This window comes from Temnothorax longispinosus, chromosome 10 (genome assembly GCF_030848805.1).
Source record: "Temnothorax longispinosus isolate EJ_2023e chromosome 10, Tlon_JGU_v1, whole genome shotgun sequence".
In the NCBI taxonomy this organism is placed as follows: Eukaryota; Metazoa; Arthropoda; class Insecta; order Hymenoptera; family Formicidae; genus Temnothorax; species Temnothorax longispinosus.
Window position 1 is genome coordinate 8,602,935 of NC_092367.1, and position 11,176 is coordinate 8,614,110.

The 11,176-nt window shown below is 43.6% G+C and overlaps 1 protein-coding gene across 1 annotated transcript; it reads left to right on the forward strand.

Moving 5' to 3' along the window:
* The first annotated feature begins 3,642 nt into the window (after positions 1–3,642).
* Positions 3,643–6,796, forward strand: LOC139820029 (uncharacterized). The gene has a single exon (XM_071789939.1). The coding sequence runs from the start codon at positions 3,808–3,810 to the stop codon at positions 5,650–5,652; it is 1,845 nt and encodes a 614-aa protein (XP_071646040.1). The 5' UTR covers positions 3,643–3,807; the 3' UTR covers positions 5,653–6,796.
* The last annotated feature ends 4,380 nt before the right edge of the window (positions 6,797–11,176 follow it).

The window sequence follows — 11,176 nt, forward strand, 5'->3', positions numbered from 1 at the left end:
CCCGGCCTAGAAGTCTCATATCTATGCTACTAAGAGAAGGTGGGATAGTAGCAGGAAAAGAATAGAAGGGTAAGAAAATGTTATATAATCTTGAGTTTTTGTTCAAATTTTTACAAATTTGCTACTTTAAATGTGATTTTCGCTATTTTTCCATCATATTAGTTTGAAATAAACGTTTCCCCCCATACAGCACATGATATAATTCGAATGTTCTGTACTCATACTATAAATATACGTACCGTATATAATATACTTATTATTTTATAGTGTTTTGAAATAAACGTCTCGACGAGATCTACAACTTTTATTTCAAGAAAAAAATCAAGTTTTATTTTAGAAATTAGTCGTCTTTAAAATTTCTTGAAAACGACGATATTTACGACATGACTCTTATCGGAATTATGTGTCCCCCTTTAAACCAAACAATTTTTTGCAATAAAAATAAAACTATTTAATTTAAAAATTACATTAACTGACCAAAACCCATGGTCGAAATTAATAATGTTTCGATGATTGATCCGAAAAAAGTGCTGTGTGAATCCGACAAACCAAGTTGGCTCACGGTTTTTCAACGTTCATATCGGAAAAACGTTAATAAAAATTGCCAGTTTGGTCGAACACAACTCCTGTGCTAATCATACAATTTTTGTTTGAAACATTTTTCCGTATCTTTCATATTTTTCGAGATATTTGCCTGCGTCGATTAAAATGACTCAACCTATAGAAATTCAATTTGACTCAATCTACTATTACGCTAGTAACACGCGCTGCTGTCACGCGGCAAACTTTCTCGTAATTAAAAATCCTCACGCATTCAATAATATAAGAGGCGAGCCTGCGAGATGTTGCAAAATGCTTAAACCTTGATATTGTTTGCTACGGATCAACTTAAGTCGCTTTAAGTGATCCTTATATCTCACTTAGCACAGTGCAGAAGGCAACAAACATAATTTTATTAATTTAATCTAATATAATAAGTGTGTGTACCGTGCATATTCTATCCTTGGTTCTATATTAGTACTTGTGATGTTCTTGATATTTACTGCGAAATATTCTCAACATATACTACGAACTGGAAAAAGGCGGACATGGAAATCTTCTCAATATGTCCGCAGTAAATTGTAGTACGTATCTCGAATGTTTTGAGAATATACGCAATATACTGCTGCAATATCCTTTGAATGTTCTCAGTATCTAAATGTGCTGTATGGGCCGTACAGCACCTTTCATTGCAAATATATATTAAATACGTAACTACATTGCATTTTCATTTCATATCAAATATAATGTGTAAAATATGTAATTAATGCAATAGGTATGAGATATTCAAGTCGAAATACTGCGCATATCATATAATGTATGAACATATCAAACACGTAGTTGATACATATTTAATAAAATGTAATAAGATGGCGTACCGTAGTAGCGCCATTAACCTCAAAAAATTATTAAACGGACAATTTTTTGGTCACGTAATCGCAGTATTATCTGACAATGAGTGTAGGAATGTGTAAGAATAAACACATTTAAATTATATAGTGAAAAATAATTTAAATTAAATAGTGAGTAAAAAGGTAAGTTCTTATTTCGTAATAAATTTGAATTTCCATACGATTATATGTAATTGCTGTACAATTAATTAATGCATATTTGATTATCCCAGCAAACACAATGCAACATGTAACGTACAGGTTAGTTGCAATTCCCTACTCAACTATATAAATGCAATATAACACGTGTGTTATATTGCATTTATATTGTTGAGTAAGAAATTACAACTAACCTGTACGTTACTTGTTGCATTGTGTTTGCTGGGATGTTATTTTTATAGGTTAGATACATAATAATAATAATAAATAATTTTTGCAATATTATGGAAAAAGGAAGTAACCGTGATATTTTTTCAAGGCATAAGAGATGATTAGCACAAGAAAGAACGGAAGAAGATTATTTGTTGCTAGAATTGTCAAGCAGTGGTATAACTGATTTTGAACTATCGCATCAACTGAACGTATAAAATAATGCCGAATTAAAAATGAAAATGATCATCAATCATTAGTTTTAACATCTGCACCTTCTCTATCAGTAATGATCAGATTTATATCCAATCAGTTTTTTTTATAATTATACAGGATATTTCCTAAGTAAGTAGACAAAGGGGATATTCCTCGGCTTATTTTAAAAAGAAACGGTCCTGTAAACATATGTGTCCTAAACTGCTTTATTTTCAAAATACAAGGTGTCAAAGATGCACGCTCCTGGTGGATCTGAAAATGTTTTATTGGTACTAGCAGAGAGAAACCTGAGAGCGGCCATCCCGCTTCGGAGGACGCCTGTCCTAATCTGCCCTCTGAGAAAGTGAACGTCAACTACGGCGTTACGCTCGGTAACGATCAGAGAGAACTCAGGTAACGATACATGGGTTCGTATCCGTGCTATGGTTTGTGTCCGAACTACTCAGATGGAGGGGATGTGCTGGTCGCGCAAGACCCTCCTCTGTCAGTGTACGCTCGGCACTCGGCAAGCTTCGCGCGGGGAGAGAAAGGCAGACATACGGGGAGAGAAAGGCAAACATATATCTGCTGTTTCCTTCTCTCTTGAGCTGTTAGAGGCCACGCATTTCGGGTATCGCCTCTCGTGTCTCGCCGAGTGCCGAGTCTCGAGTTGGCAAATCGACGATGCGCTATGTTACATTTATGTTTATATTTACGAGTTTTAATTGTTATATTTATAAATATTGCAATTATATTTACAAAAAAATTGCAAATTAATAAATAAATTTTATTAAACATAAAATCGCGTATGATCATGTACTTCCGTAGTTTTGTACCGTTAAAATTAACCATAAAATTATTTAATTAAATAAATATTTATAAACATAAAAACTAAAATTTGTAAATGTAATGTATAGAAATTCCCGTTCTGGCTAATATGCTTATTTATCTAGAAAAAAAGTCATATTAAAAACATTAACTTTGGCATAATATTTAAATTTAATATTTAAATGCATAATAATAGTAAAATATTAACTATCAAGAAAAAAAAAGGTAGTTTATAGTGTTTGTTCAGGATTGACTAACAAATTTATAATTTATTATCAGATGTTCAATAATTCTAGTTTTATGTTATAAGTAGCGTGTAACGACTTCGAGTCAAATTTATGGTTTCTTAGTCAAGCGTTTCGCCTAAATACATATTATTGTTCGACAACGCGTCTCGTTTATGTATATTGCCGTGCTGGCTGCGTGGTCCCGTTCATCTTGACACGTTCGCGGAGCGTGACACGTGCGATCGCGGAATCAACAACCAACAAGGGCATCGCGCCGTTTTCCCTCGTGTTGGAAGTCGGAGCCAGCGGGCTCAGTCTGGTCTGTACGTCTTAAGAGATCACTCTCTGCGCCGAAATCGCATACGATCGATCGAAGTCAGTCTCGGCTAGTCTGCGTGAAATCGAAGCAAGTGTCGCGGGAACGTTGTAATCGCCACCACATGTTAATTACAAATACACGGTGCCACTGGAGTAATCAAAATTCTAAAACGGTGCATTATTTTGCCCTCCGAGTGTGCTTCAGCCAGATCTGAATCTGGACGACCACGCTCCTTGCTTCATTACGCCTATGCACTGTCTCGCTTCCGCCTGTTATCCCTCTCGTTCTCTCTGAACGATCCCGGCAACCTCAGTTCAGCGTGAAAATCTGCTCCGCGCCCGAACATAAAAGTTGGTCCTTCGAGCCGGATGAGGTGAAATCTGTGCGGACTTAGTGCATACATACACTGACTGACTTCGTCTCTCTCATACTCGCCATCATGAGTGAGCTCTTAGTACAGCAGCAAGCTCTGCTGCACTCAATCTCTCGATCTCTTGAAAACTTCAAGAAGATTGGGAAGAATAACTACACCGCCGCAAAGATTCGGTCGAGAATAACCAGCCTTAAGAAGACGTGGTCGCAATGCGTTCAAGTTAACGCACAGCTGTTGCAAGCCTGCCCTGAGGACAACCGAGCTGCCTTTGACTACTTCAAGCACCATCAATTTGATGCAATCGAGGACATCTACCAAGGTACGCTGGACTACATGGTGGAGTGTCTGGAGGAGATCGAGCCGCCAAGGACATCCGACTCCGGGAGAGTCGACCTTTCATCATCAGGTCATGTACATCAGCGTGATTATTTATCATCCCTCTCGTTATCGCATCTGCCGCCGATCAACCTCCCTACATTTTCGGGAAAATGTGAAGAGTGGGAAAGCTTTCGCGACCGCTTCACGGCGCTCATTATCGATAACAAGGACTTGTCAGCATTCGCGCGCATGCATTTCTTGTCATCGAATCTTTCCGGTCGGGCACTCGAGTCAATTAAAAACATCCCGATTACCGCGGACAATTTCAAGGTCGCTTGGAAAACATTAACGACTCGATACGAAAACAAACGGCGTCTCGTCGAAGTACATGTTGCCGCATTATATAACCTTCCGACCGTTTCCCGCGAGTCATCATTTGAGCTAAACGAGCTGCGAGATAAGGCAAATCGCGCTGTCGCCTCATTAAAGAATTTGAAGCGGTCTCCAGAGGAGATGCTGAGCGACATCCTCGTATACAGTGTTTCACAAAAGTTAGATCCAGCGACACGCAAGGCGTGGAAGCTGAAAGGCGGGGATGACCCCACTATCCCGACATACGAGGATCTCGATCGGTTCTTAACGTCTCGCGCTCGCGCTCTAGAGGAGTTAACGCCGCTTAATATTTCGAAGACGAATCGGTCGCCAAAGGTGACTAGCGCAACTGCATCGCCGGCAGCTCCCAATTCATGCCCCATATGTAACGCGTCTCATTATTTAAATAAGTGTCAACAATTCATGAAGAGGAGTCCGAGTCAACGTCTGGAGATGGTTAAACGATTTAATCGATGCCTAAATTGCTTAAGCTCGAAACACGCCGCGCAATCTTGTACGAGCAAATACGCATGTAGAACGTGTCAGAAAAAGCACCACTCCATGCTCCACGTTGACGCTGCCTCATCTTCACTCAATTCAAGTGAGAATGTCATTTCGGTCCCTTCGACTGCGCAGTCGGACGCGAATGATGCTCCGCCGTCAACGGCGGTTGCCTTATTTTCGAAATCAGACACTCATGCTCGATCTCCGGTTCTGCTAGCCACTGCGCGAGTTGAAATTCGCTCCCCCTCTGGTCGCACATGTGTCGCGCGAGCGCTGCTCGATCAGGGGTCCGAGGTGACATTCATAACGGGAAGACTTGCTCAAGTCTTAAAAGTGCGTCGCATTAAAATGCCTATTTCGATCTCAGCCGTCGGCTGCGTCGATGCCGGCACGTGTCGCTATGCCGCTCAGATCGAAATCCATCCGATAGGACGATCACATCCGGGCTTAACGACTATGGCTTCAATACTAAACTCGCTCACAAATTATTCTCCCGCTCCTATATCGCCTCATAATTCATGGAGTCATCTCGCCGATCTCACTCTCGCAGATCCGGATCCTATGAACTCCGACCCCATAGACATCCTTATAGGTGCCGATCTATATAGTGAGCTCATTCTCGACGGGGTACGTAAGGGAAGCAGCGGCCAGCCCATCGCTCAAAATACAATTCTCGGATGGGTACTCTCGGGTCCGACGTCTACGCGCCCCCAGTAAAACAGGTACGTCGCATCTGCGCCGAATCTACGTAATACGTGGATGGAGATTCATCCACGAGTTATCCACGTAGATTCAACGTTTCTTTTTCATCGTCAAAATCGAAGAACCTTATTCGCGTGGATTCAACGTTTCTTTTTTATCGCTAAAATCGATGTACCTTATCCACGTAGATTCAACGTTTCTTATCCATCGCCAAAATCGAAGTACCTTATCCGCGTGGATTTAACGTTTCTTTTCCATCGCCAAAATCGAAGTACCTTATCCGCGTGGATTCAACGTTTCTTTTCCATCGCCAAAATCGAAGTACCTTATCCGCGTGGATTCAACGTTTCTTTTCCATCGATAAAATCAAAGTATCTCATCCGCGTAGTATCAATGTAGATTTTGCGTAGATATTTTCACTGTTCTACTGACAGATAATTTATCAATCTCAGGAGACATTGATGTTGTCAATCGCAATTAATAATAGCTAAATGGAACGTTTTAATGAATAATTAATGAAAATGATAGACATTTTAAAATTGAAGAATTTTATTATGTCGTAAAAATACAAAAGTTATGTGTTATAATAATAATCAGTTTTTAAACTAAATTTGTTTCTTAAGATGATTTTTAAAAAATTATATATTTGCGCTGGTTATGACATATGTAGACTATATATAACACTTACATCAAATTAAGAAGTAGCCTACCACGTAAGGCAGTTGGCTCACGATCCAGAGGTCCCGAGTTCGAATCCCACCAAGGTAAGAGTGTTTTTATATGTGTTTTTAAATTCGAGAAAATATTTATAATCATAGACTGCATCTTAAAAAACAAATTTAGTTATAAAATAGTAATAAAATTTCGATAAAAATAATTTTTTTATGCCGGGTGAATATCGGAAATCAGTGTCCTCTAGTATTAAGAGGTTTTTTTTTTGGGTGAGTATAATTCAATACTATGCACCAGTAGTTCTCTGTGTAATAAATTACTACCAGTAATCCAGTACTGCCCAGTACTCGCCAAAATATTAAGACGTGAAACTTTCACGTAAATTCCACGTCGAATCGATGATCTCATCCACGTGGATCCGACTACCGTTTTTAAGCGGATGATCCACTCGATTGTCTACGTGAATTCTACGTCGCTGGTCCACATGAAAGAAACGTGGATTCCACGTTCCTGTTTTACTGGGGCGCTGCCGTCGTCAGGTCGAACGATCACCGTTCAGCATTGTTCGAGCTCGCTCTCTCTCGATCGGGAGCTTCGAAACTTTTGGGAGGTCGAGGAAGTTCCTCGGCTCACGACATTGAGTCCAGAGGATCAGCAATGTGAGGAGCATTTTCTCAATACTCATTCTCGCTGTTCCGATGGCCGCTATGTCGTGCGCCTCCCCTTCAAACGGGGCCCTCCGATCGCCATCGGAGACTCTTATCATATCGCGGAACGTTGCTTAAAAAGCCTGCATCGGCGGCTGTCAAATAATGTCGAGTTGAAGACGGAATACACGGAGTTCATGAGAGAGTACGAGCGACTCGGACACATGCGACAATGTCCCCTCTCCGCGCCCTCCTCCGATCAATGCGTCTACATCCCACATCATGCAGTCATAAAGGACCATAGTGTAACTAGTCATTTGAGAGTCGTTTTTAATGCTTCAAGCCCCAGTTCAAACGCCACTTCCCTTAATGATCATCTGTTGACCGGCCCGAAATTGCAAACAGACTTAGCCGCGGTCCTTCTAAGGTGGCGCCAGTTTAGATACGTGTATTCCGCGGATATCGCGAAAATGTATCGACAGATCCAAGTGGATCCACGTGATATTGACTACCAGCGAATCTTGTGGATAGATGACAACGCGATCATAAAAGCGTATCAACTATTAACAGTGACATACGGTACTGCCTCCGCTCCGTATCTGGCGTTACGCACGCTGCTCCAGCTCTGCGAAGACGAAGGTCGTGACTTTGCATTGGCGGTTGCAATTCTTCTAGACAATCGTTTCGTCGACGACGCCCTTTTCGGCGCCGATGATATCCCTCTCCTGCGCCAGATGCGCGATCAATTGTGCGCATTGTTACGTCGCGGACAATTCGAGCTGAGGAAATGGTCAAGCAATTCGCCAAAGTTGCTTGATGATATTGCTATTGAGAATCACGGGCTAGCATGTAGTAAAACGTTGCAGATCGATGAACAATTAAAGATTCTTGGAGTCAGCTGGAGTCCCTCTCTGGATGTTTTTCAGTTTCAAGTATCAATTCCATCGTCTCCCTCAAAGACCAAGCGAGCGATTCTTTCTACGATCGCCAAACTTTTCGATCCACTGGGCTGGGTAACGCCAGTGACCATCTCCGCCAAAATCTTTCTGCAACAATTGTGGCAGCTTAAGCTTGACTGGGATGAGGCTCTCCCGAGTCCTCTCTTAACGCAATGGGAAACGATACAAGCGTCCTTAACAGAGCTCGATGGCCTTCAGCTTGAGCGCTGGATACGTCGGGGGTCAGATACGGTACAATGTGAACTTCACGGGTTTTGCGATGCGTCCACAGCAGCCTACGCTGCCGCCGTCTATATTCGCGTCACTTCTTTTGCTGGAGAAATTATCACCATGTTGTTAGTCGGGAAATCCAAGGTTGCTCCAGTAAAGTCGTTAAGTGTCCCACGTCTCGAGCTGTTGGCTGCCGTTTTATTGTCCAAATTAATGGAGTTTGCTCGAACGTCGCTTCGTCTCTCTAATGTGTCATGCCACTGTTGGACGGATGCTAAGGTCGTACTCGCGTGGTTAGCGCAACATCCCTCGAAATGGAAGACCTTTGTATCGAATCGCGTTTCCGAGATTCAGACTCGACTTCCATCCGCCTCATGGCGACACGTTCCCACCGATGAGAATCCTGCTGACTGTGCGTCTCGAGGGATTCACGGCCATCGGATTGCGGCTCACCATTTATGGTGGCACGGACCATCGTGGTTGCGACTTCCGCTGTCCGAGTGGCCTCCGCTAGTCGACCTATCGTCGCATGAAACCTCCGTGGAAGAGAATCCGCGAACTCTCTCACATCTCAGTAAAGCTGTTGAACCGTGGGATCTCGCGTCTCGGTACTCGTCGTGGCCGAGACTCATAAGAATCACAGCCTACACTCTCCGTTTTATCTCTCGGTTACGCAATCGCTCACGGTCTTGCGCCACTGCCAAAGAGAGCCCGTCGGCGCTTTCAGCGGACGAATGCCGAATCGCGCGCTCATTCTGGCTCAAACGTATACAAGAGGAAGTCTTTCCCCTCGAACGATCAGCTCTTTTGAACAAACGTTCAGTCTCATCCAAGAGCCCTCTGCTATCACTCAATCCTTTCCTCGACGAAGAGGAAATAATTCGCGTTGGCGGGCGGCTGGCCAACGCCCCAATTCGATTTCAAACGCAACATCAAATTATATTAGCCTCTCATCCCTTGGTTACGTTAATAGTGCAGCATGCTCATCTGCGCTCTCTCCACGCCGGGACGCAGCTCACCGTGGCCACGTTACGCCAAGACTTCTGGCTCCTTTGAGCTCGAAATATCGTCAAATCAGTTATTCACCGTTGCGTTGTCTGCACTCGCGAAAGAGCCATAATGCCCACCCAGCTTATGGGAAATCTTCCCCACGTGCGCGTCTCTCCTCCCACTCGCGCATTTCTTCACTGCGGTTTAGACTACGCCGGTCCGGTGTTAATTAGAGCCATGTCCGGCCGCGGAATCGCATCTCGAAAGGCATACATCGCCCTGTTCGTTTGCCTGGCCACCCGTGCGATCCATTTGGAAGTTGTCGAGGGGTATTCAACACCGGCATTCCTGGGAGCTTACTCCCGATTTTGCGCTCGTCGAGGGCTTCCTGAATCAATTTATTCTGACAATGGCACGACCTTCGTCGGAGCAGATCGCGAGCTGACCACCGCGTTTCGCGCGTCTCTCCGGGATCCGAATTTTTTAAATAAGACTGCTTCGGATCGCGTTTCGTGGCATTTTATACCTCCCTCCGCTCCCCACTTCGGCGGCCTATGGGAGGCTGGCGTGCGCAGTGTAAAACATCACCTTCGCCGCGTTGTAGGGTCCCACACTATGACCTTTGAAGAGTTCTCTACTCTTTTGTGCAATATCGAAGCCTGCCTCAATTCCCGGCCGCTCGCTCCCCTCACGGACTCCGCCGACGATTGTGAGCCGCTCACTCCCGGCCATTTTTTAATAGGATCCGCCCTCACTGCTAGTCCTGAGCACTCCTTAACGTTAAGGAAAATCGCCTGTCGCGCTGGCAGCTAGTGCGACAACTTACCGAGCGTTTCTGGAAAAGTTGGCAAACCGATTATGTCAACACGCTACAACAAAGAGCGAAGTGGCGTCGGGTTGTCACTGACGGTGTTCGCGTGGGCCGTTTGGTGTTGATTCAGAATCCTGCGCTTCCGCCTTGCAAATGGGAGTTAGGACGCATAACTCATTGTTACGCGGGCCAGGATGGCTTAGTTCGAGTTGTAACTGTAAAAACCGCGTCTTCCGAGTACAAGCGCCCGATAGGAAAGCTCTGTTTATTACCAATCGATCTCGAACACAGCGATAATCAAATGTAATTGTGATTTGACATACTGTTCGCCTCGAACGCCTCTCTCCTCATTGTAAACCGTATATGGAACCGAGGGTCTCGAGGCGGGCGGTATGTTGAAGACTAGACAATTCGGAACGATTGTTTCAAATTTATATTCAATGCGTCAAGTTCAATTCGTAACATATGTAAGTGACATATCAATCGCCTCGCCTATCCGTCCTTCGACTCTTCTTTATGGTCGACCATCTCTGGCCGCTACATGAGGAGGCCTTGCTCCTTTCAAGATCAGCAAACCTTTCGAAACGATAGTTTCGAGGCGGGCGGTATGTTCAGGATTGACTAACAAATTTATAATTTATTATCAAATGTTCAATAATTCTAGTTTTATGTTATAAGTAGCGTGTAACGACTTCGAGTCAAATTTATGGTTTCTTAGTCAAGCGTTTCGCCTAAATACATATTATTGTTCGACAACGCGTCTCGTTTATGTATATTGCCGTGCTGGCTGCGTGGTCCCGTTCATCTTGACACGTTCGCGGAGCGTGACACGTGCGATCGCGGAATCAACAACCAACAAGGGCATCGCGCCGTTTTCCCTCGTGTTGGAAGTCGGAGCCAGCGGGCTCAGTCTGGTCTGTACGTCTTAAGAGATCACTCTCTGCGCCGAAATCGCATACGATCGATCGAAGTCAGTCTCGGCTAGTCTGCGTGAAATCGAAGCAAGTGTCGCGGGAACGTTGTAATCGCCACCACATGTTAATTACAAATACACGGTGCCACTGGAGTAATCAAATTCTAAAACGGTGCATTATTTTGCCCTCCGAGTGTGCTTCACCCAGCAAACGAAAAAAGAATGAAAAGAATTAAAACGGGATTGCCAGGAATTCAATTAAGGACTTTCCGAATTCCATTCTGTCCAAAAAAGGGATTGAAACAGTTTAAATATCATGGAATTCCTTATTTTAGAA